Below are 24993 nucleotides of genomic sequence, written 5' to 3' on the forward strand. Positions count from 1 at the left end.
ATGACGTGATTAGAAGACGACAGAACTCTGATTGTTTCCTGATCCCGCATCACTTCCCTCTGCGGGAGAAAAGCCAGCAGAAGCGGATCAGCTGCTGGTCACTCCAAAGCCTCTGGTCCGTTAAAGCGTCCAGATCAGAGATGATTCTCTGACAGATATTGTTCTTAGTTTGATTAATAATGAGCTCCACGATGTTCTCTGTGCGTAAAGTTGAAACTGTCTGCGCACCAAGTGGTCAGCTGATCACAGTCTGGACAGAAACCAGCGGACTGCTCTCTGTTCTTATCAAGATGAGGGTGAGGAGGGAATCTGACATATTAACTCAGTTAAGTTTTTACTGGTTTTGTTTTTAAAACACCATTAACATAAGCAGTGTAACTATATATTGTATATTTGGCGTTTGTCATCTCATGTGTGATTAATTGGAGCGTAATGGTGGAGCATTTATGCGCATTTATTGCCCAGCGCACTGCGCTTGTTTCTGCCTAACGGATCTGCACTTTAATTTCTTTCCTCTCTCAACAGTCAGCTGTTATTCCTCTACATAAACTACAATAAGTAGATCACATTCTCTTTAGGTTTTCTCTGTGTGCTCCAAACTCATTAAATGTAAACTCATTAGAAGCCCGAACCACCAACCAGATTATCTCCAACCAGATCAAGTTCAAATATTCTCAACATGGACGAGGTGTATAGACAATCGCACCTGTACATAAATATCTGCGGAAAGGTGTGTGGAATGCTGCAAGCTTCGGCACTGCATCGTTTTGCGTAAGTCAGCTTTGAGTTCCGCTCTTAGTGCTCCCACTACATCTGTGTCACTTCCTTTACAACTAAAGTTCCTATACATGTTTTACTACATTTACCTGACGGCTTTGAGCTAAACATTATTCACATTTATCTTTGAAACAGCTTTGAAGATTGTCAAAGATTATTTCTACCGTTTGTAGAAATGAAAACCGTTTTGGCTGAAACCTGCAGCTTTAATTTTTACAAACATAAATAATCAAATTAAAACTATTTTCACCAAGTAATACTGGATTCGGTATAAATAAAAATAATTCATGGACTCCATGACGGACTGCAACAGCGTGCAGTTGGTAGTTTGCATGTTCTCCTTGTGCATGCGTGGGTACTCTGGTTTCCTTCCACAGTCCAAAAACATGAGTGTCAGGTTAATTGGCCCTTTCAAATTCTACCTATGTGTGAGTGTGTGTGTGCATGGTGGTTTGTCTGTCTCTGTGTTGCCCTGTGACAGACTGGCGACCTGTCCAGGGTGACCCCGCCTCTGGCCCAGAACGTTAGCTGGAGAGGAACCAGCAACCCTCCCGACCCCATTAAGGGACAAGGGTATGCAGAAAATGGATGGATGGATGGATGGATGGATGGATGGATGGATGGATGGATGGATGGATGGATGGATGGATGGATGGATGGATGGATGGATGGATGGATGGATGGATGGATGGATGGATGGATGGATGGATGGATGGATGGATGGATGGATGGATGGATGGATGGATGGATGGACTCCATGACATGTTCAGGATTCTCTGATATTTAAAATCAAGATAGAAAAGGTTCTAAGTGAACTCTCCTGATGAGTAAAACTGATTTAATTATTTTAGGGTCACAAGCTGTAAAATCCTAGTTTTACTTTATTTTTAAAAATGTCTACATATGTTTTTGTCAACAAAACATTTCCCTTCCATTTCTAACTATGTTTAATTAGAATTAGTGAATATTTATTTATTTACATATTTTGGAAAGAGAAAATTACCAAGACAAGCTTAAATCCTAGCAGTAAATCTGAGAGTCAAATGACTGCCTCTCATTTTTGTGTTTTTGATTCATGTGAAACTTCAGTTTACCAACATGAATAAAACTTTTTCCACAGATTTGGCACAAAAGAGGTTTCTCACCTGTGTGGGTTTTCCTGTGAACACTCAAAGCGGCATTTTGTATGAAAGATTTTCCACAGGTTTCACAAGAAAAAGGCCTCTCACCTGTGTGAAGTTTTTTGTGGAGATTTAAATGCTTCATGTGAGGGAACTTTTTTCCACACGTTTGGCATGAAAAAGGTCTCTCACCTGTGTGGGTTTGCCTGTGAATGTTCAAATCTGCACTCCGTGCAAAAGATTTTCCACACGTTTCACAAGGAAAAGGCCTTTCACCTGTGTGAATTACCTGGTGCACAGTTAAATGATGAATTTGTTTGAAACTTTTTCCACATGTTTTACATGAAAAAGGCCTCTCCCCTGTGTGAATTTTTTTGTGAACAATTAAAGTACTCATGTGAGTGAAATTTTTTCCACAAGTTTGGCATGAAAAAGGTCTCTCACCTGTATGAATTCTAATGTGAAATTTTAAATTACTAATGTGAGAAAAAAAATTCCACATGTTTGATATGGAAAAGGTCTCTCACCAGTGTGGGTTCTGTAAAGTACTTTCAGCTCACTCTGATATTTACAAAATTTTCCACAAATATCACATTTGAAAGATCTTTTCTTTGTGTCAGGATGAGGCCCTCAACTACAGGAGAGATTTGAAATGAAATCTGCTCAGTTTGTGGAGTAGGAGTCTCCATCAAAGCCACAAACGGCTTCTGGACAAGCTGCTCTCTGTCCTGACTGCCATAGAGGTCATTCTGGTCCTGTGTAGTTAGTAAATAGTTTGGTTCCTGCTGTTCAAGTTTAAACAAAGAAAAATCTGACTCCTCCTGTTTTTTGTTTATCAATGGAAATTCTGGGTCCTCCACCTCACCTGTGTGGGTTTTCCTGTGAACACTCAAAGCGGCATTTTGTATGAAAGATCTTTATATATATATATATAAACACACAGATGCTTCACTTTGTTTTATTGTGTCTGTATATTAATTAATTGTTAATATATATATTAACAATTATATATTTATATAATTGTTAATTATATAAATATATATAATTAACATATATAGAGATGTTTCACTTTGTTTTATTGTGTCTGTATGTTAATTAATTGTGAGGCTTTTTCTAAGTTTTTTATAGAAAAGATTGAAGCTCTGAGAGGCTTGAATAAGCTGGTAGATTTAGATTCCCATGGAATGCCACAATGCATAGCTATTCTGGAGCATTTTCAGCCAGTTTCTATAAATGAACTGACTTTGGTTATTAAGCATCTGCGGCCTTCAAATTATCCATTGGGCTGTCTTCCTACTCGTCTGATAAAAAACATTTTTCTTATTTTTTCGCAGCTATATTCTTAAGGTGATAAATACCTCATTGCAGTCAGGTTGTGTCCCCTCTACTCTTAAACATGCTGTGGTCAAACCCCTTAAAAAATCCAATCTAGACTCCAGTGACCTAGCAAATTTCAGGCCCATTTCTAAATTGCCTTTTTTATTATCTAAAATTCTTGAAAAATTAGTTTTTATTCAGCTTGAAATGTTTTTAAAAGATAAAAATATAACTGAGAAGTTTCAGTCTGGGTTTAAAGTTGCTCATAACACTGAATCTGCCTTGCTCCGAGTGTATAATGATCTCCTCTTAACAGCTGATTCAGGCAACGTTGCAATTTTATTACTTCTAGATTTGAGCTTTGCATTTGACACTGTATCATCAGATTCTCCATCCATCCATCCATCCATCCATTTTCTTCCGCTTATCCGGGGTCGGGTCGCGGGGGCAGCAGCTTCAGAAGGGAGGCCCAGACTTCCCTCTCTCCAGCCACTTCTTCCAGCTCCTCCGGGGGAATCCCAAGGCGTTCCCAGGCCAGCCGAGAGACATAATCCCTCCAGCGTGTCCTGAGTCTTCCCCGAGGCCTCCTCCCGGTGGGACGTGCCCAGAACACCTCACCAGGGAGGCGTCCAGGAGGCATCCTGACCAGATGCCCGAGCCTCAGCTAGCTCCTCTCGACGTGGAGGAGCAGCGGCTCTACTCTGAGTCCCTCCCGGATGACCGAGCTTCTCACCCTATCTCTAAGGGAGAGCCCAGCCACCCTGCGGAGGAAACCCATTTCGGCCGCTTGTACCCGTGATCTCGTTCTTTCGGTCATGACCCAAAGCTCATGACCATAGATGAGGGTGGGAACGTAGATCGACCGGTAAATCGAGAGCTTCGCTTTTTGGCTCAGCTCTCTCTTCACCACGACGGACCGGTACAGCGCCCGCTTCACAGTAGACGCTGCCCCAATCCGCCTGTCGATCTCCCGCTCCCTTCTTCCCTCATTCGTGAACAAGATCCCCAGATACTTAAACTCCTCCAGATTAAAACCCAGTGTTGACCTGAGGGGCTCAGTATTCGAATGGTTTAAATCTTACTTAGAAAACAGAACCTTCTCTGTTCATCTTGACCAATCCTGTTCTGGGGCCAGACCTTTAAAGTATGGTGTTCCCCAAGGGTCAATTTTAGGGCCCATTTTGTTTATCTTGTAGTTACTGCCTCTTGGTAAGATTTTCCAAAAATGTAATATTTCCTTTCATTGCTTTGCAGATGACATCCAGATTTATTTGCCCCTTAAAATTCAAAATGGTACAAATGATTCTCTTCAGCTGTTGCTAAACTGTTTAGCTGAAGTTAAATTATGGATGGAAAAAAACTTTCTTCACCTCAATGAAAGCAAAACTCAAGTTCTATTATTTGGTCAAAAACTTCAGACTACAAACCCAGATCAGACTCTTGGTTCTTTAGCTCGGTCTTATCAAATCTCTACTAGGAATCTGGGTTTCACTTTTGACAGCTCTTTAAAGCTAGATAAACAAGTTAGTTCTGTCGTTAAATCGAGTTTCTACCACCTTCGGCTTTTAGCAAAAGTTAAATCTGACTTCTGTTTTAAGGACTTTGAAGGACTTATCCATGCCTTCATAACAACTCGTCTGGATTACTGCAATTCTTTATATACAGGGATGGATAAATCACAGATTCAGCAACTTTAACTAATCCAGAACGCAGCAGCAGCACGGCTCCCGACAGGAACCAGGAAGCATGACCATATAACGCCAACTCTGGCATCTTTACACTGGCTGCCCATCTTTTATTGAATAGATTTTAACAATCTTTTGTTAACTTATAAAGTTTTAAATGGGTTAGCGCCCCCTTATCTTCAGGACCTTTTAAAATTCCAATCTGTGTCCGGAACCCTACGATCAAATAATCAGTTATTACTGAATGTTCCTCGGACTCGACTTAAGAGTAAAGGAGATCGAGCTTTTTCTGTTGCTGCTCCAGTTTTATGGAATAACTTACCTTTCCAGATTAGATCTGTCAACAGCCTGGATCATTTTAAATCACTTCTTAAAACTCATTTTTACTCTCTGGCATTTAATTGATGTATTGTTTTGTGCTCTGTTTTGTCATTTGTGTTGTCGTTCTTGTACAGCACTTTGGTGCAGTTTTATACCTGTTTTAAAGTGCTATATAAATAAATTTGACAATGACATTTTATATTTCAATTTTCTCTTTTTTATAATTGCTTTGTATTTTATGATTGTGTACAGCACTTTGGTCCTTTCAGTGTATAAAGGGCTTCATAAATAAAGTTGGTATGGCATGGTAAATGACATCACTTGAGTCAGCAATAATTTCTGGATTTCCTTCAGCATTGGAGGAAATAGTGGGATGGTGCAGACTGCTGAAAATACTAACAGTGAAGCAAATAAATCATACATAAATCAGTCACAGAGACATTTTGTGCCAAATCTTGGCATTTATTAAACACAGTTTAGTTGAACTTGTAACCATGGAGACACTGATGACTGTTTTCAGACCTCTGATCTGATCTGGAAACAATCTGAAGCAACCAAACACCAATTTTCCATCAATCTGGAGCCTCTCTGCAGTCTATCATTTAAACTCCAAAGACCCTAAAACAGCTTTTTCTGAAAACATAACAGTCAATGGAAGCTGCATACAGAGTATAATTTTTCTCATCTCTGTTCAATTAAAACTTAAAAATTCAAGTCATCAAACATTTTAATTCAAAACAAACTCATTTAAGTTCAACATTCTAAACTATAAATGTAAAAACATTCAAAAGGTAACTAAGCTTCAGTCTCATTTAGTGAAAGTTGCTACATAACAATCTTCATTACACATGTTTTAGATTATTTATGTTTACAAAAATCTGTTTCTGCACAGCTCTCTGGATTTCAGTAAGTTTGAAAAATTACCTTTGACTAGGCCAACCCAAATCCTAAAGAACTTTTTGCCTGCAGGTTTTAGACGTATCCCTGCTCCAACACACCTGATGATTGGCTCATTAGCTGACGTCATGCTGAAGACAAATTCAATCATTTCATAAATCTGTGTTGGAGCAGAGATGCATCTAAACCTTGCAGGACAGTAGATATTGAGGACTAGGGAAGGAGAATCCTGGACTAGGCCATTCCAATACTGTTATTCTTTTCTTGTCCTGCTGGTGACCCAGTTTGGACCAAGTTGGACCAGGGTCCTGGAGTCATATGATAAATTATTACAGACCCATTTCACGTTAAAAAAGCCCTCTATGTGTGGCTTCTAGTGTGTATAAGTGATGAATTTGAGGGTAAACTTTTCCACAGATGTTGCATATAAATGGCTCCTTAACGTGAATGAATTTTCTTGTGAACATTTAAATCACTAGTTTGAGGGAAGCGTTTCCCACACGTTTCACAAGAAAAAGGCCTCTCACGTGTATGAATTGTCTTGTGCCGTTTTAAAACAATTATTTGAGTGAATTTGTTTCTGCATACTTGGCATTGAAGGGTTTCTCACCTGTATGAATTCTCATGTGGACTTTTAAATTACCAACTTGAGAAAACGTTTTGTTGCAAACTTGGCATGAAAAGGGTTTCTCACCTGTATGAACTCTCTTATGGATAATTAAATGACCAGATTGAGAGAAGCTTTTCCGACACGTTTCACAAGAAAAAGGCCTCTCACCTGTATGAACTATCTTGTGGGCATTCAAAGCACTAATTTGAGTGAATTTTTTCCCGCATACTTGGCATAAAAAGGGTTTCTCACCGGTATGACTTCTCAAGTGGCTGTTTAAACTACAAAGCTGAGAGAAAATTTTTCCACATACTTGGCATGAAAAAGGTTTCTCACCTGTATGAATCTTGTTGTGCCGTTTTAAAACACCAATTTGAGTGAATTTTCTTCTGCATACTTGGCATGAAAAGGGTTTCTCACCTGTATGAATTCTCATGTGGACTTTTAAATTACCATCTTGAGAGAATGTTTTTTTGCATACTTGGCATGAAAAGGGTTTCTCACCTGTATGAATTATCTTGTGCTGTTTTAAAGCAATTATTTGAGTGAATTTTTTTCTGCATACTTGACATGAAAAGGGTTTCTCTCCTGTATGAATTCTCATGTGGACTTTTAAATTACCATCTTGAGAGAATGTTTTCTTGCATACTTGGCATGAAAAGGGTTTCTCACCTGTATGAACTCTCCTATGGATATTTAAATGACCAATGTCAGAAAAGCATTTACTGCATGTTTCACATGAAAAAGGCCTTTTACTTATATGGGTTCTGCAATGCTTTTTAAAGTTATGCTGATTTTCAAAATCTTTCCCACAAATATCACATTTCAAAGACCTTTTCTTTAAGTCAGTATGAGACTGACTCTCAGAAACAGTGAAGCTGCTTCCTTCCTGATCTTTGCTCTCAATTACATTAGAGATGTGAAAGTAATGATCAGTTGTTGGTTCTCTACTCAAATCATCTTCCTGATAGGTAGAAGTGTCCATAAAAGCAACAATCTGCTTCTGGACAAGCTGCTCTCCCTCCTGACTGCTGCAGAGGCCCTTCTGGTCCTGTCCAGTTGGTAAATGTTCTGGTTCCTGCTGTTCATGTTTAAGCAGTGAATAATCTGGTTCCTCATTTTTTTCATATACAAGTGGATGTTCTGGTTCCTTCTCTCTAGTCCCTCTAGGTTCTATTTTCCAATGATCTTCCATCAGTGGAGGCTCTGGGTCCTGCTCTTCTTGTTTAATCAGTGGAGCTTCTGGTTCCATCTGTTCCTCTTCAGTCCACTGAGGTTCTGCTTCCTCCTGGTCATTACTGGACATCCTCCCCTGATTAGAGACCTGTTCAATGGCAGAAGTTTTCTCCTCAAAGGAGACATGTGGGTTTTGGAGGTCTGTGGGGGCAAATGAAGACATCATTAATATAATTAAATTGATCACCGTCTCCTGCATCAGCCTGGTTTTTCCTGATTATCATTCACTGTGAAGTCAAATAAAACTCACAACAATGCCTAAGTGGAAGTAGTGATGGATGCAGGCCTGAACCTTCAGAATCAGGCCTGCATGATTCTGCAACTTTGCAACTGTAAAGACAGTTGCAAAATTGACCTTCAATCACCTATAAAACATTTCCAGGATTAATGGACTAATGTTCCAGCAAGGTCTTGTTGATTACTGCAAGTGTCTTCACAGGTCTGCCTAAAAAAATTGATTAAACAACAGCAGCTGATCCAGAATGCTGCTGCTTGGATTCTCACTAAAGCCAGGATGATGGAGCACATTACACTGGTTCTGGATTTAATAGATTTAATAATAGATACTTTTTACTTTTACTCCACTACATTTTACAGTAAGTATCTGTACTTTCTACTTCACTACATTTCTACAAAACTGTCGCGTTACTCGTTACATCCAAGTCGCGTTGCTCTTTTTGTCCGTTAAAATGTGAAGTTCAGGGACTTAAGGTGGCGCCGTAAAATCCAAGCAATAACGTGACTTACGTCTGTTGTCACCCATCGCCTCCCTCTTTACTCGCACGCGGAGCTCCAGACATGAGCAGTGGTTTCCCCTGAGCGGGAGAATGTCTGTCCCAGTAATATAATAGCGCTGCATAAATTGATATGGTGACATGTAAATCAGCAGTGCTTCACTTTCACAGTCGGTGGGAACTTCGTCCAACTTTTAGCGTCACTTGGAAGGAAAGCTTAAAGAAAGGCAAGATCTGTGGACGTGATGCTAGCAAAGCTGGCTGTACAGAGACACATGTTGCATCTGCGATGAAAAAAAGTTGTTACTCATGCGCTGAATTATTGTGTGGAGGTGTTGACTGAGGTGTAGCTTATATGGGACAACGCTGGTACCAAAGTGCAATATAGTGAAATTTAGGAACGATCCGATTCTTCTGGACGGATCTTTACTGATTAAATTTATTTCAGGTCTAAGTATTTAATATCTAGCTTTTTATGGGAATGTGGATCTTTCAGATCAATTTGTGAAGCAATTTTGATAGGTAAAAGTTAATTTTTTTGTGTCACGTAGCGCAGGGTGCTGGTCTTGACTTGGTCTTGGGTTTGGTGGTCTTGACAACAACTCTGCTACTGGCTCCATGGTTGCCTGTCCTCTCCCACCCACCTTCTTTCTATCCCCTTTCTGCTGGATTTCTTTAAAAATAAATGCCACTAGTGGCAGAAAAAGTGAAGTTCATGTTATGTTAGGACAGGAGACAAGATGTTTCCATCTCTGAAATTATGATGCATAGAATCACATATCTAAGTCTAAACTATGTTACAGAGTAAACACAATAAAAACAAGTACTTTTACTTTTATACTAAAGTATTTTTAAAAGCCAATACTTTTTTACTTAAGTACAAATGTTAATGTGGTAGTTTTACTTTTAGTTGAGTACATTTTTGTCTGTGTATTTGTACTTTTACTTAAGTAAATTTTTGAGTACTTTCTCCAGTACTGCAGAATATACTTTAAAATACTGTTGTTGGTTTATAAATCACTAAACAGCTTAGCACCACAATGCATTAAAGATCTTCTGTTGTTCCATCAACCTTCCAGATCACTTCTGGTTCTGATCTGCTCTGCATCCCAAACCAGATCCAGTTCATTTGGAATATCAAGAATCTACCTCAAAGATCTAGCATTGATTTTGGTTCATCAGTGATGAGCCAGTTTCACTGAAAGCTCAGAGGTTCATACCGATTCTGTTAAGCTTCATGTGGGGATTCCTGCAGATATGTAACAGACTGGGTTGCTCCTGGTTACAAATCTGTGGGTCAGTCTGAACTTCCTCTTTGTTGCAGACATGTTGCTCTGGCTGGTCTGTAGGAACAAAGAGACAGATTTCTTTTTAAGTAAAGATCTGGATAGTTAAGACTGTTTGGCAAAACATTCATGAAGCAAAACTTGAGATGTAGATTTCAGCACCATCCACTGATCAATATCTGGACCTATGGAGTCTCCCATGCAATGAATAGCTACCTGCTTCACTCTACCATAGTAACATCTATAGTGTTTACAGTGTCCACTTCAAACGTTTTGTGACAGGTTATTAAAATCTCAAGCTTTAGTATCCATCACATGATCTGACTCAGAGGCAGCAGGATGTGATGATGACATTAGTTTAGAGTCCAGGTGATAAAACCTGAAGGATTGAAATTTTGACACCCCTGGTTCAAAGAAATCTAATTCTGCTCAAAGGCACTGAACGGTTTTGTTTCATGCGTGGGAATCCTGAATGATGCTGAAGTTAGTTTCTAATCTGGTGTTTGACTAAAGGGATATTCTGCTTCTTTACAGTAATTATATCCTCTGGTTAAAGTTAATAAGACGTAGATTACTCAACGACGACCTGGATAGTTTTAGAATGAAAACTGGAAGCAAAGAAAAGAAAACACCTGTGATTTACAACACATTTCCTAAAAAAACAAATAGAAAACTGCTTTTTTTTCTTTTATAACTCTTTCTTAAATCTGGCTGTCTCTGCTTTCATGAATGCTGCAAAACCAATGGAGATGACGGTGCAAAGAAGGATTTTATATAAAAATCAAGAATATGAGGGACAGCCTTGAGCATCCTCGTCATGAGACTGCAATACAACAACAGTGTCGTCAGTACAGGCTATAGCAGTTGTTACTACAACATATAATTTATTCGTGGGATCAATAAGACATTTCTGAATCAAATTAAGAGGTGCATTTTATGAGTTTTCAAAAATATGAATGTATACTTAGTATCAAATGAGCCAATCATCTTAACTCCTAAAATAATATCAGTTTGACTACAAGTGTAACAAATTTACTTATTTAATTCTCCCTGCAAGTTAATGACTTGATGCAATCGACTGGGTTTCCATAGCTAGAAACTTTTTAATCCATTTTGAATAATTAACTGAGACTTTTTGATAACTAGGATCAATTGCAATGTTGGTATGATTGAAGTGAAATTATTTTGTAGTAAAGAGGCTGAACTGAATACAGCCTCTTTACTACAAAAGCGGCTGTATTCTGCCTCTTTTGTCCAGATGCTGCTAAAGCTAGCATCTGGACGTTGCTAACCACAGCTACCATGGTAACAGGGGAACAAAGCAACAACCAAGAGCTTGATTTTATTTCATTATTAGTTTCTCTTTGATATCGGAGCCTGAACTAACCGGCTTCCTTTACTTCTTACCGATTCTGGTGAGTTTTATCTGAGGTTTCCAGTGAGTTTCCAGCAGTTTGATGTCTTCCTCATAGCGGACGATGGTTTTTTCAACCTCTGTGAAGATTTCTTCAGCAGCAGCAGTTAGTCGCTCTTTGATAAACTCTCTCAGATGTTGAACTGAAGACATGGTTAATTAAATATTCAGCCCAGATACAGCACAAACGTTTTCCAACCGAGTCGCTGGTGGAGCCTTTTAGTTTTACTTCCGCTGGGAGTGAGACAAAGCAGCTGATTGGTCCACTTACTGCCCCCTGCTGGACTAGAGGGAGATGGCTCTCTGCAATATCTTACAACATGACAATTTTCGTCCCGCCGAACATTAAAGCTAAAATACAACGAAATCAAAAACAACAAAGAGCCGAACAAAATTATCTCTTTTTTAAAAAAAATGGCATTTAAAAACTATTTGCTTAAAAATCAGACTTTCAACTAATGAAAAACTTGGGATCGTGGACGATCTGCTGACAAATTATATTTGCACGTGGCTCCCAGGCAAATATGCCACATTTTGTACAACTGTTGCTTTCTTTTGACTGTCATCTCATTATTTTTTCATTTATGCTCTCCCTGGATAATCCACTGTTGTTCTGTAAACATTTATATGTGCTGTTATTCAGGGTTACAAAAAAAATGAAAAAAGAAAGAGGATGAAGCATATACAAATGTTTTGTATATGCAAATATTCTAGATGCACATTGGTGCAGTTGGTATAAGACAGGCCTCTTCACTCGCTGTTTTTAGTCCCTTCTTAAGACCCATCTTTTTTCTTTGGCTTATTTCAGATTGTTTTATTGTGTCTGTATATTAATATGTATTTTATATTTGTTTTTTTTTCTATTTCATAATTGCTTTGTATTTTCTGATTGTGTACAGCATTTTGGTCCTGTCAGTGAATAATGTGCTTCATAAATAAAGTTGGTATGGCATGGTAAATGATATCAATTGATGAGTCAGTAATAATTTCTGGATTTGCTTCAGCATTTCCTGAATGATTGACAAGCTTAGCTGTATGTTGTCATAGGAAATACTGGGATGGTGCAGACTGCTGAAAATACTAACAGTGAAGCAAATAAATCATACATAATTCAATCACATCAACATTTTGTGCCAAATGTTGGCATTTATTAAACAGTTTAGTTGAAGTTGTAACCATGGAGACACTGATGATTGTGTTTGGACCTCTGATCTGATCTGGAAACAATGTGAAGCAACCAAACACCAATTTTCCATCAATCTGGAGCCTCTCTGCAGTCTATCATTTAAACTCCAAAGACCCTAAAACAGCTTTTTCTACAAACATAACAGTCAATGGAAGCTGCATACAGAATATAATAATTTTTCTCATCTGATTAAAACCTAAAAATTCAAGTCAGCAAACATTTTAATTCAAAATAATCTCACGTTAAAGTTCAACATTCCAAACTTTAAATGTAAAAACATTCAACAAAAGGTAACTAAGCTTCAATGTCATTTAGTGAAAGGTGCTACAAAGCAATCTTCATTACACACGTTTTAGATTATTTATGTTTACAAAAATCTGTTTCTGCACAGCTCTCTGGATTTCAGTAAGTTCGAAATCTTATTCTCCAACCAAAGTCCTGAAGAGCTTAGCGTGTATATTTAAGTGATGAATTTGAGGGTAAACTTTTCCACAGACGTTGCTATAAATGGCTCCTTAACATGAATGAATTTTCTTGTGAACCTTTAAATCATTAGTTTGAGAGAAGCGTTTCCCACATATTTCACAAGAAAAATGGCTCTCCCCTGTATGAATTCTCATGTGGACTTTTAAATTACAATCTTGAGAGAATTTTTTTTTGCATACTTGGCATGAAAAGGGTTTCTCACCTGTATGAACTTTCTTATGGATAACTAAGTGACCAGCTTGAGAGAAGCTTTTCCGACACGTCTCACAAGAAAAAGGCCTCTCACCTGTATGAACTATCTTGTGGGCATTCAAAGCACTAATTTGAGCAAATTTTTTCCCACATACTTGGCATGAAAAGGGTTTCTCACCTGTATGGCTTCTCATGTGGATCTTTAAACTACAAAGCCGAGAGAAATTTTTACTGCATACTTTGCATGAAAAGGGTTTCTCACCTGTATGAATCTTCTTGTGACGTTGTAAACCACCTATTTGAGTGAATTTTCTTCTACATACGTGGCATGAAAAGGGTTTTTCACCTGTATGAATTCTCATGTGGACTTTTAAATTACTATCTTGAGAGAATGTTTTTTTGCATACTTGGCATGAAAAGGGTTTCTCACCTGTATGAACTCTCCTATGGATATTTAAATGACCAATATTAGAAAAGCATTTACTGCATGTTTCACATGAAAAAGGCCTTTTACTTATATGGGTTCTGCAATGTTTTTTAAAGTTATGCTGATTTTCAAAAACTTTCCCACAAATATCACATTTCAAAGACCTTTTCTTTAAGTCAGTATGAGACTGACTCTCAGATACAGTGAAGCTGCTTCCTTCCTGATCTTTGCTCTCAATTACATTAGAGATGTGAAAGTAATGATCAGTTGTTGGTTCTCTACTCAAATCATCCTCCTGATAGGTAGAAGTGTCCATAAAAGCAACAATCTGCTTCTGGACAAGCTGCTCTCCCTCCTGACAGCTGCAGAGGCCCTTCTGGTCCTGTCCAGTTGGTAAATGTTTTGGTTCCTGCTGTTCATTTTTAAACAGTGAATAATCTGGTTCCTCATTTTTTTCATATATAAGTGGATGTTCTGGTTCCTTCTCTCTAGTCCCTCTAGGTTCTATTTTCCAATGATCTTCCGTCAGTGGAGGCTCTGGGTCCTGCTCTTCTTGTTTAATCAGTGGAGCTTCTGGCTCCATCTGTTCCTCTTCAGTCCACTGAGGTTCTGCTTCTTCCTGGTCATGACTGGACCTCCTCCCCTGGTTAGAGACCTGTTCAATGGCAGAAGTTTTCTCCTCAAAGGAGACATGTGGGTTTTGGAGGTCTGTGGGGGCAAATGAAGACATCATTAATATAATTAAATTGATCACCGTCTCATGCATCAGCCTGGTTTTTCCTGATTATCATTCACTGTGAAGTCAAATAAAACTCACAACATTGCCTAAGTGGAAGCAGTGATGGATGCAGGCCTGAACCTTCAGAATCATGTAAAGACAGTTACAAAATCGACCTTCTATCAGCTATAAAACATTTCCAGGATTAAAGGACTAATGTTCCAGCAAGGTCTTGTTGATTACCTCAAGTGTCTTCACAGGTCTGCCCCCCAAAAAATTTATTAAACAACAGCAGCTGATCCAGAATGCTGCTGCTTGGATTCTCACTCAAGTCAGGATGATAGAGCACATCACACTCGTTCTAAAGTCCTTTTACTGGATCCATGTAGTTCAGAGAATATCAGTGGTGGGAAGTAACAAAGTACTTTACTTCGTTACTGTACTTAAGTACAATTTTTGTGTATCTGTACTTTACTTAAGTAGATTTAATAATGGGTACTTTCTACTTTTACTCCACTACATTTTACAGTAAGTATCTGTACTTCACTACATTTTTAGAAAACTGTCGCGTTACTCGTTACATCCAAGTCGCGTTGCTCTTTTTGTCCGTTAAAATGTGAAGTTCAGGGACTTAAGGTGGCGGAGTAAAATCCAAGCAATAACGTGACTTACGTCTGTTGTCACCCATCGCCTCCCCCTTTACTCGCACGCGGAGCTCCAGAGATGCGCAGTGGTTTCCCCTGAGCGGGAGAATGTCTGTCCCAGTAATATAATAGCGCTGCATAAATTGATATGGTGACATGTAAAATCAGCAGTGCTTCACTTTCACAGTCGGTGGGAACTTCGTCCAACTTTTAGCGTCACTTGGAAGGAAAGCTTAAAGAAAGGTAAGATCTGTGGACGTGATGCTAGCAAAGCTAGCTGTACAGAGACACATGTTGCATTTGCGATGAAAAAAAGTTGTTACTCATGCGCTGAATTATTGTGTGGAGGTGTTGACTGAGGTGTAGCTTATATGGGACAACGCTGGTACCAAAGTGCAATATAGTGAAATTCAGGAACGATCCGATTCTTCTGGACGGATCTTTACTGATTAAATTTATTTCAGCTCTAAGTATTTAATATCTAGCTTTTTATGGGAATGTGGATCTTTCAGATCAATTTGTGAAGCAATTTTGATAGGTAAAAGTTAATTTTTTTGTGTCACGTAGCACAGGGTGCTGGTCTTGGGTTTGGTGGTCTTGACAACAACTCTGCTACTGGATCCTTGGTTGCCTGTCCTCTCCCACCCACCTTCTTTCCATCCCCTTTCTGCTGGATTTCTTTAAAAATAAATGCCACTAGTGGCAGAAAAAGTGAAGTTCATGTTATGTTAGGACAGGAGACGAGATGTTTCCATCTCTGAAATTATGATGCATAGAATCACATATCTAAGTCTAAACTATGTTACAGAGTAAACACAATAAAAACAAGTACTTTTACTTTTATACTAAAGTATTTTTAAAAGCCAATACTTTTTTACTTAAGTACAAATGTTAATGTGGTAGTTTTACTTTTAGTTGAGTACATTTTTGTCTGTGTATTTGTACTTTTACTTAAGTAAATTTTTGAGTACTTTCTCCAGTACTGCAGAATATACTTTAAAATACTGTTGTTGGTTTATAAATCACTAAACAGCTTAGCACCACAATGCATTAAAGATCTTCTGTTGTTCCATCAACCTTCCAGATCACTTCTGGTTCTGATCTGCTCTGCATCCCAAACCAGATCTAGTTCATTTGGAATAACAAGAATCTACCTCAAAGATCTAGCATTCATTTTGGTTCATCAGTGATGAGCCAGTTTCACTGAAAGCTCAGAGTTTTATACCGATTCTGTTCAGCTTCATGTGGGGATTCCTGCAGATATGTAACAGACTGGGTTGCTCCTGGTTACAAATCTGTGGGTCAGTCTGAACTTCCTCTTTGTTGCAGACATGTTGCTCTGGCTGGTCTGTAGGAACAAAGAGACAGATTTCTTTTTAAGTAAAGATCTGGATAGTTAAGACTGTTTGGCAAAACATTCATGAAGCAAAACTTGAGATGTAGATTTCAGCACCATCCACTGATCAATATCTGGACCTATGGAGTCTCCTATGCACTGAATAGCTACCTGCTTCACTGGTTACCATAGTAACATCTATAGTGTTTACAGTGTCCACTTCAAACGTTTTGTGACAGGTTATTAAAATCTCAAGCTTTAGTATCCATCACATGCTCTGACTCAGAGGCAGCAGGATGTGATGATGACATTAGTTTAGAGTCCAGGTGATAAAACCTGAAGGATTGAAATTTTGACACCCCTGGTTCAAAGAAATCTAATTCTGCTCAAAGGCACTGAACGGTTTTGTTTCATGCGTGGGAATCCTGAATGATGCTGAAGTTAGTTTCTAATCTGGTGTTTGACTAAAGGGATATTCTGCTTCTTTACAGTAATTATATCCTCTGGTTAAAGTTAATAAGACGTAGATTACTCAACGACGACCTGGATAGTTTTAGAATGAAAACTGGAAGCAAAGAAAAGAAAACACCTGTGATTTACAACACATGTCCTAAAAAAACAAATAGAAAACTGCTTTTTTTTCTTTTATAACTCTTTCTTAAATCTGGCTGTCTCTGCTTTCATGATTGCTGCAGAACCACTGGAGATGACGGTGCAAAGAAGGATTTTATATAAAAATCAAGAATATGAGGGACAGCCTTGAGCATCCTCGTCATGAGACTGCAATACAACAACAGTGTCGTCAGTACAGGCTATAGCAGTTGTTACTACAGCATATAATTTCTTCTTGGGATCAATAAGACATTTCTGAATCAAATTAAGAGGTGCATTTTATGAGTTTTCAAAAATATGAATGTATACTTAGTATCAAATGAGCCAATCATCTTAACTCCTAAAATAATATCAGTTTGACTACAAGTGTAACAAATTTACTTATTTAATTCTCCCTGCAAGTTAATGACTTGATGCAATCGACTGGGTTTCCATAGCTAGAAACTTTTTAATCCATTTTGAATAATTAACTGAGACTTTTTGATAACTAGGATCAATTGCAATGTTGGTATGATTGAAGTGAAATTATTTTGTAGTAAAGAGGCTGAACTGAATACAGCCTCTTTACTACAAAAGCGGCTGTATTCTGCCTCTTTTGTCCAGATGCTGCTAAAGCTAGCATCTGGACGTTGCTAACCACAGCTACCATGGTAACAGGGGAACAAAGCAACAACCAAGAGCTTGATTTTATTTCATTATTAGTTTCTCTTTGATATCGGAGCCTGAACTAACCGGCTTCCTTTACTTCTTACCGATTCTGGTGAGTTTTATCTGAGGTTTCCAGTGAGTTTCCAGCAGTTTGATGTCTTCCTCATAGCGGACGATGGTTTTTTCAACCTCTGTGAAGATTTCTTCAGCAGCAGCAGTTAGTCGCTCTTTGATAAACTCTCTCAGATGTTGAACTGAAGACATGGTTAATTAAATATTCAGCCCAGATATAGCACAAACGTTTTCCAACCGAGTCGCTGGTGGAGCCTTTTAGTTTTACTTCCGCTGGGAGTGAGACAAAGCAGCTGATTGGTCCACTTACTGCCCCCTGCTGGACTAGAGGGAGATGGCTCTCTGCAATATCTTACAACATGACAATTTTCGTCCCGCCGAACATTAAAGCTAAAATACAACGAAATCAAAAACAACAAAGAGCCGAACAAAATTATCTCTTTTAAAAAAAATGGCATTTAAAAACTATTTGCTTAAAAATCAGACTTTCAACTAATGAAAAACTTGGGATCGTGGACGATCTGCTGACAAATTATATTTGCACGAGACTCCCAGGCAAATATGCCACATTTTGTACAACTGTTGCTTTCTTTTGACTGTCATCTCATTATTTTTCACTTATGCTCTCCCTGGATAATCCACTGTTGTTCTGTAAACATTTATATGTGCTGTTATTCAGGGTTACAAAAAAAATGAAAAAAGAAAGAGGATGAAGCATATACAAATGTTTTGTATATGCAAATATTCTAGATGCACATTGGTGCAGTTGGTATAAGACAGGCCTCTTCACTCGCTGTTTTAAGTCCCTTCTTAAGACCCATCTTTTTTCTTTGGCTTATTTCAGATTGTTTTATTGTGTCTGTATATTAATATGTATTTTATATTTGTTTTTTTTTTCTATTTCATAATTGCTTTGTATTTTCTGATTGTGTACAGCATTTTGGTCCTGTCAGTGAATAATGTGCTTCATAAATAAAGTTGGTATGGCATGGTAAATGATATCAATTGATGAGTCAGTAATAATTTCTGGATTTGCTTCAGCATTTCCTGAATGATTGACAAGCTTAGCTGTATGTTGTCATAGGAAATACTGGGATGGTGCAGACTGCTGAAAATACTAACAGTGAAGCAAATAAATCATACATAATTCAATCACATCAACATTTTGTGCCAAATGTTGGCATTTATTAAACAGTTTAGTTGAAGTTGTAACCATGGAGACACTGATGATTGTGTTTGGACCTCTGATCTGATCTGGAAACAATGTGAAGCAACCAATCACTGATTTTCCATCAATCTGGAGCCTCTCTGCAGTCTATCATTTAAACTCCAAAGACCCTAAAACAGCTTTTTCTACAAACATAACAGTCAATGGAAGCTGCATACAGAATATAATAATTTTTCTCATCTGATTAAAACCTAAAAATTCAAGTCAGCAAACATTTTAATTCAAAATAATCTCACGTTAAAGTTCAACATTCCAAACTTTAAATGTAAAAACATTCAACAAAAGGTAACTAAGCTTCAATGTCATTTAGTGAAAGTTGCTACAAAACAATCTTCATTACACACGTTTTAGATTATTTATGTTTACAAAAATCTGTTTCTGCACAGCTCTCTGGATTTCATTAAGTTCGAAATCTTATTCTCCAACCAAAGTCCTGAAGAGCTTAGCGTGTATATTTAAGTGATAAATTTGAGGGTAAACTTTTCCACAGACATCGCTATAAATGGCTCCTTAACATAAATGAATTTTCTTGTGAACCTTTAAATCACTAGTTTGAGAGAAGCGTTTCCCACATATTTCACAAGAAAAATGGCTCTCCCCTGTATGAATTCTCATGTGGACTTTTAAATTACAATCTTGAGAGAATTTTTTTTTGCATACTTGACATGAAAAGGGTTTCTCACCTGTATGAACTCTCCTATGGATATTTAAATGACCAGCTTGAGAGAAGCTTTTCCCACACGTTTCACAAGAAAAAGGCCTCTCACCTGTATGAGCCATCTTGTGGGCATTCAGAGCACTAAGTTGAGCAAATTTTTTCCCACATACTTGGCATGAAAAGGGTTTCTCACCTGTATGACTTCTCATGTGGGTCTTTAGACTACAAAGCTGAGAGAAATTTTTACTGCATACTTTGCATGAAAAGGGTTTCTCACCTGTATGAATCTTCTTGTGCCGCTGTAAACCACCTATTTGAGTGAATTTTCTTCTACATACGTGACATGAAAAGGGTTTCTCACCTGTATGAATTCTCATGTGGACTTTTAAATTACTATCTTGAGAGAATGTTTTTTTGCATACTTGGCATGAAAAGGGTTTCTCACCTGTATGAACTCTCCTATGGATATTTAAATGACCAATATTAGAAAAGCATTTACTGCATGTTTCACATGAAAAAGGGCTATGGGTTCTGCAATGTTTTTTAAAGTTATGCTGATTTTCAAAACCTTTCCCACAGATATCACATTTCAAAGACCTTTTCTTTAAGTCAGTATGAGACTGACTCTCAGATACAGTGAAGCTGCTTCCTTCCTGATCTTTGCTCTCAATTACATTAGAGATGTGAAAGTAATGATCAGTTGTTGGTTCTCTACTCAAATCATCCTCCTGATAGGTAGAAGTGTCCATAAAAGCAACAATCTGCTTCTGGACTAGCTGCTCTCCCTCCTGACTGCTGCAGAGGCCCTTCTGGTCCTGTCCAGTTGGTAAATGTTCTGGTTCCTGCTGTTCATGTTTAAGCAGTGAATAATCTGGTTCCTCATTTTTTTCATATATAAGTGGATGTTCTGGTTCCTCCTCTCTAGTCCCTCTAGGTTCTATTTTCCAATGATCTTCCATCAGTGGAAGCTCTGGGTCCTGCTCTTCTTGTTTAATCAGTGGAGCTTCTGGTTCCATCTGTTCCTCTGTAGTCCACTGAGGTTCTGCTTCCTCCTGGTCATTACTGGACCTCCTCCCCTGGTTAGAGACCTGTTCCATGGCAGAAGTTTTCTCCTCAAAGGAGACATGTTGGTTTTGGAGGTCTGTGGGGGCAAATGAAGACATCATTAATATAATTAAATTGATCACCGTCTCATGCATCAGCCTGGTTTTTCCTGATGATCATTCACTGTGAGAAGTCAAATAAAACTCACAACATTACCTAAGTGGAAGTAGTGATGGATGCATCCCTGAACCTTCAGAATCATGTAAAGACAGTTGCAAAATCAACCTTCTATCAGCTATAAAACATTTCCAGGATTAAAGGACTAATGTTCCAGCAAGGTCTTGTTGATTACTGCAAGTGTCTTCACAGGTCTGCCTCAAAAAAGTTGATTAAACAACAGCAGCTGATCCAGAATGCTGCTGCTTGGATTCTCACTAAAGCCAGGATTATAGAGCACATCACACTGGTTCTAAAGTCCTTTTACTGGATCCATGTAGCTCAGAGAATAAACTTTAAAATACTGTTGTTGGTTTATAAATCACTGAACAGCTTAGCACCAAAATACGCTCAAGATCTGCTGTTATTGTACCAACCTTCCAGATCACTTCTGGTTCTGATCTGCTCTGCATCCCAAACCAGATCCAGTTCATTTGGAATAACAAGGATCTACCTCAGAGATCTAGCATTGATTTTGGTTCATCAGTGATGAGCCAGTTTCACTGAAAGCTCAGAGTTTCATACCGATTCTGTTCAGCTTCATGTGGGGAATCCTGCAGATATGCAACAGACTAGGTTGCTCCTGGTTACAAATCTGTGCGTCAGTCTGAACTTCCTCTTTGTTGCAGACATGTTGCTGCGGCTGGTCTGTAAGAACAAAGAGACAGATTTGTTTTTAAGTAAAGATCTGGGGCCTCATGCATAAAGCATATCTATTCTGTAAATGTACAATTTATGCACGTGATTCTACTATTTAGAATGAAGGGCCTGTCTATGCTGTCTGTAGCAGAGTTGACATATCATACTATAATACATTTTTTTCCTGGAAAAAAAGAAAAATATGTAGCTAATGTTTGACAATGACTGATTATTCAAAGTTTATTGTCTTGAAACATTAAATGTACATTAAATTGAGAACTCATGTAAATGTTCTTGAATAAAACACTGTAAAAGTGTGCATCTGTTCATCAACGTCAATAAAAAACTTACCAGAATAATTTCTATCCAATAAAAATGTTGTGCTCTTTATTCAGAAATCCACCCAAAATAATTAAATATCAAAAGTTAGTTCTTGTCCATTGGCTATTAAACTTCTAGCATTCCATTGAAGGATATGTAGAACCATTATAAAAGTTTGAATCCTAATCCTGAGCATTCTCTGTTGTTTCACTCAAAATGGTATGAATCTGATCAGCTTGGATTTCTTTCATATCTAAAAATCTTCCTGCTGCTGTTACGATTGCTTTTATTTGATCACTTTTCTTCTTCATTTGAACTGTAACATTGATAATATGGCACATAAATGCTACAAAGTTTTCTTTTTTCACCACCATTGAATTTTCATCCACTCTGCATTTATGCGAGCATGCTTTTTGTATATTTGTTGTTGGTACCAAGATTTGTCTTTGTTCATTCTGCCCTTGATCTGAAATCCAAGTTGTGTTTCTTTGACCTATTTCTCCTGACCTAATTTCTCTTGAGTCATCTTTCCTTACTCTTTTTAAAGATCGCGTGAGAGAGAATGTGTTAATGACAGGAATTAACTTAAGATGCTTTGTAGAACGGTACTTTGAGGTTCGGTCCATTTGCTTGTATTAGCTTACTGGCACATAGCCCGCATTCAATATGGCGGACGCTGTGACGTATCGCAGCAACAGGCAGACCCGCTCCATGAGGCGTCTACGTATATAATGTCTATGCTAACAGCTTCTATGGTAAAAGGGGAACAAAGCAACAACCAAGAGCTTGTTTTTATTTCATTATTATTTTCTCTTTGATATTCGGAGCCTGAACTAACCGGAGTCAGATGCTTCTTACCGATTCTGGTGAGTTTTATCTGAGGTTTCCAGTGAGTTTCCAGCAGTTTGATGTCTTCCTCATAGCGGACGATGGTTTTTTCAACCTCTGTGAAGATTTCTTCAGCAGCAGCAGTTAGTCGCTCTTTGATAAACTCTCTCAGATGCTGAACTGAAGACATAGTTAATTAAATATTCAGCCCAGATACAGCACAAACGTTTTCCAACCGAGTCCACACACGTTGCTGCTGGAGCCTTTTAGTTTTACTTCCGCTGGGAGTGAGACAAAGCAGCTGATTGGTCCATTTACTGCCCCCTGCTGGACTACTTCTTCTTCTTCTTCTCGCGGACTGCAACAATACACTCGAGTGTGTGTATGTGTACACGAGTGTGTAACAACATTTCTTTACATCTATTAAATTCTATTTATTAATCTTGTATTTTTAAGAAAAATAAATAATGCTTTCCTTAATCTATTAATATCCATTATGTTTCCTTCATTTCCTAATATTCCTTTAAGACTCCAATCTTGACCTGTCCTTCCAACCATTCTTTTTAGATTCTCCCTTTCAGATTCATATGTTCTGCAGTTCAATAATACATGTTCTACATTTTCTTTCTCTCCACATTCTTCACATTTATCATTACTTTTCTTCCCTATTAAATATAAGGTGTCATTTAAGTCGGTATTACCTACTCTTAATCTGGTCATAATTATTTCTTCCCTTCTGTTTCTCTCATTAATATTTCTAATTAATACTGACTTTTGTACCTTATACAATCTTCTCCCTTTCTTATCTTCATTCCACCTTTTTTGCCATTCTTCTATTTCTTTATTTTTAATACAAGATTTCCCTTCCCCTTCCCCAAAAGGAATTATTATCGTTATTGTCATTTCTAATGCCCTTTTTGCTAATTTATCTGCTTTTTCATTTCCTTTAATTCCCCTTCATGAGCTGGTACCCAGCAGAACCAAACATCAATGCCACCTCTATGTAGTCTAAATAAACTATGCAGAGTTTCTAATACTAAATCTTTCCTATCATTTCCTTCTCCCTGAATTCTTTCTAATACTGCTTTAGAATCTGTACATATCACCGCCCTGTCTGGTCGAACCTCGTCTACCCACTGTAAGGTTAATATAACTGCCATCATTTCTGCTGTGAAAACAGACAGGTGATCTGATAGTCTTTTGGAGATGTGGATTTCAAACTCTGGTATATTTATTCCCATTCCCACACATCCTTTAAGGTTTTTAGAACCATCTGAATAAATTTTGAGGTAGTTGTAATATGATTTTCTTAAATATACATCAGTCTTTACCCCTATTTCATTTAAATTCCAGTCGTTTTTCATTTTAAGAAGTCTCATGTCTACATTAACCTCAGGAAATATCCATGGAGGAATAAAACTAATTGGATTAATCTGAACTATTTTCTTATCCTCTAATCCATACATTTTGGTCAATTTACTTATCATCCATCCAAATCCATTACTCTGGAACTTTGCATATTCCCAAAAGTTTTTTAAATATAATTGATGTTACATTCTCTTCTTCATTACTTTTAATTTTCCAGCGGAGTCTCTCCAGTCTCTATTAGAAGAGCGTTAATGGGTGTCGTTTTCACCACTCCTGTACATATACGTAAAGCTCTACTCTGTAGTCTATCTATCTTTTGTAGTGTTGTTTTAGCTGCTGCTCCATATATAAAACTGCCATAATCAATTATTGATCTCATAAGAGCCCTATATATGTTTAATAATGACCCAGTTATTTCCAGCCACAGCCTTTAGTAAATTTATAACTTTCTAATATTTAGTTTCTAAGTTATCTATATGTGTTTTCCATGTATAAGAACTATCCAACCATAATCCTAGATATTTAAATTCTTTAACCCTTTCTAAAGGCTGTCCGTATAATGTTATTGTTCCTGTATCGATATATCTTTTATTTGTAACAACCATAAAACAAGACTTGCTTGCTGATAATTTAAAACCCCATTCATACAACCATTTTTCCACTTTCTTAATTGCCTTTTTAATTTTTCCTACAACATGTTTTACATTTTTTCCCCTCATCCATTTGGCCCCATCATCTGCATACAATGCAGAGTTTATACATTTACCAGTATCAGAAAAAATATCATTAATCATTATATTAAATAATATTGGACTAATTGCTCTACCTTGAGGTATCCCATTTTCCACATTAAACTATTTTGAATAATCGTTCCCAATCTTAACTCTTATTTTTCTATCCAGCAAAAAATTTGCTATCCAATTATACAACTTTCCACTAATTCCCATCTGATTGATTTTTATAAGTACTCCT

General features: G+C 37.7%; 3 protein-coding genes and 1 pseudogene across 4 annotated transcripts; all 4 read right to left on the bottom strand.

Moving 5' to 3' along the window:
• Positions 1-1797: 1797 nt before the first annotated feature.
• LOC103480014 (uncharacterized) lies at positions 1798-2646 on the bottom strand (annotated as a pseudogene).
• A 3012-nt stretch (positions 2647-5658) lies between these two features.
• Positions 5659-11748, bottom strand: LOC103479972 (uncharacterized). Its single transcript, XM_081598186.1, has 3 exons — positions 11392-11748; positions 9919-10041; positions 5659-8105 (listed from the first exon to the last, which is right to left on the bottom strand). Exons 1-3 carry the CDS (start codon positions 11549-11551, stop codon positions 6679-6681), a joined length of 1710 nt encoding a protein of 569 aa, XP_081454312.1. The 5' UTR covers positions 11552-11748; the 3' UTR covers positions 5659-6678.
• Positions 11749-12520: 772 nt separating this feature from the next.
• On the bottom strand, positions 12521-18034 carry LOC145547947 (uncharacterized). The gene is made up of 3 exons (XM_081598193.1): positions 17752-18034; positions 16277-16399; positions 12521-14397 (listed from the first exon to the last, which is right to left on the bottom strand). The coding sequence occupies exons 1-3, from the start codon at positions 17909-17911 to the stop codon at positions 13100-13102; spliced, it is 1581 nt and encodes a 526-aa protein (XP_081454319.1). The 5' UTR covers positions 17912-18034; the 3' UTR covers positions 12521-13099.
• An 844-nt stretch (positions 18035-18878) lies between these two features.
• On the bottom strand, positions 18879-22980 carry LOC145547948 (uncharacterized). 2 transcript variants are annotated; one of them, XM_081598194.1, is made up of 3 exons: positions 22684-22978; positions 21391-21513; positions 18879-20746 (listed from the first exon to the last, which is right to left on the bottom strand). In XM_081598194.1, the coding sequence occupies exons 1-3, from the start codon at positions 22841-22843 to the stop codon at positions 19458-19460; spliced, it is 1572 nt and encodes a 523-aa protein (XP_081454320.1). In that variant the 5' UTR covers positions 22844-22978; the 3' UTR covers positions 18879-19457. The 2 variants fall into 2 exon arrangements, with proteins under 2 accessions (XP_081454320.1, XP_081454321.1); XM_081598195.1 differs by lacking the exon at positions 21391-21513 and having other exon boundaries at positions 22684-22980.
• Between the last annotated feature and the right edge of the window lie 2013 nt (positions 22981-24993).

Source organism: Poecilia reticulata, chromosome 17, assembly GCF_904066995.2.
Source record: "Poecilia reticulata chromosome 17, P_reticulata-male-v2, whole genome shotgun sequence".
Taxonomy (NCBI): domain Eukaryota; kingdom Metazoa; phylum Chordata; class Actinopteri; order Cyprinodontiformes; family Poeciliidae; genus Poecilia; species Poecilia reticulata.

Excerpts from the sequence above, each read along its gene's own strand:
- LOC103479972 (XM_081598186.1), bottom strand. The coding sequence starts at position 11,551 with ATGTCTTCAGTTCAACATCTGAGAGAGTTTATCAAAGAGCGACTAACT. Across the intron at positions 10,042-11,391 it reads GATAAAACTCACCAGAATCG|ACCAGCCAGAGCAACATGTC; the intron begins GTAAGAAGTAAA and ends TTGTTCCTACAG. Across the intron at positions 8,106-9,918 it reads CATGAAGCTTAACAGAATCG|ACCTCCAAAACCCACATGTC; the intron begins GTATGAACCTCT and ends TTGCCCCCACAG.
- LOC145547947 (XM_081598193.1), bottom strand. The coding sequence starts at position 17,911 with ATGTCTTCAGTTCAACATCTGAGAGAGTTTATCAAAGAGCGACTAACT. Across the intron at positions 16,400-17,751 it reads GATAAAACTCACCAGAATCG|ACCAGCCAGAGCAACATGTC; the intron begins GTAAGAAGTAAA and ends TTGTTCCTACAG. Across the intron at positions 14,398-16,276 it reads CATGAAGCTGAACAGAATCG|ACCTCCAAAACCCACATGTC; the intron begins GTATAAAACTCT and ends TTGCCCCCACAG.
- LOC145547948 (XM_081598194.1), bottom strand. The coding sequence starts at position 22,843 with ATGTCTTCAGTTCAGCATCTGAGAGAGTTTATCAAAGAGCGACTAACT. Across the intron at positions 21,514-22,683 it reads GATAAAACTCACCAGAATCG|ACCAGCCGCAGCAACATGTC; the intron begins GTAAGAAGCATC and ends TTGTTCTTACAG. Across the intron at positions 20,747-21,390 it reads CATGAAGCTGAACAGAATCG|ACCTCCAAAACCAACATGTC; the intron begins GTATGAAACTCT and ends TTGCCCCCACAG.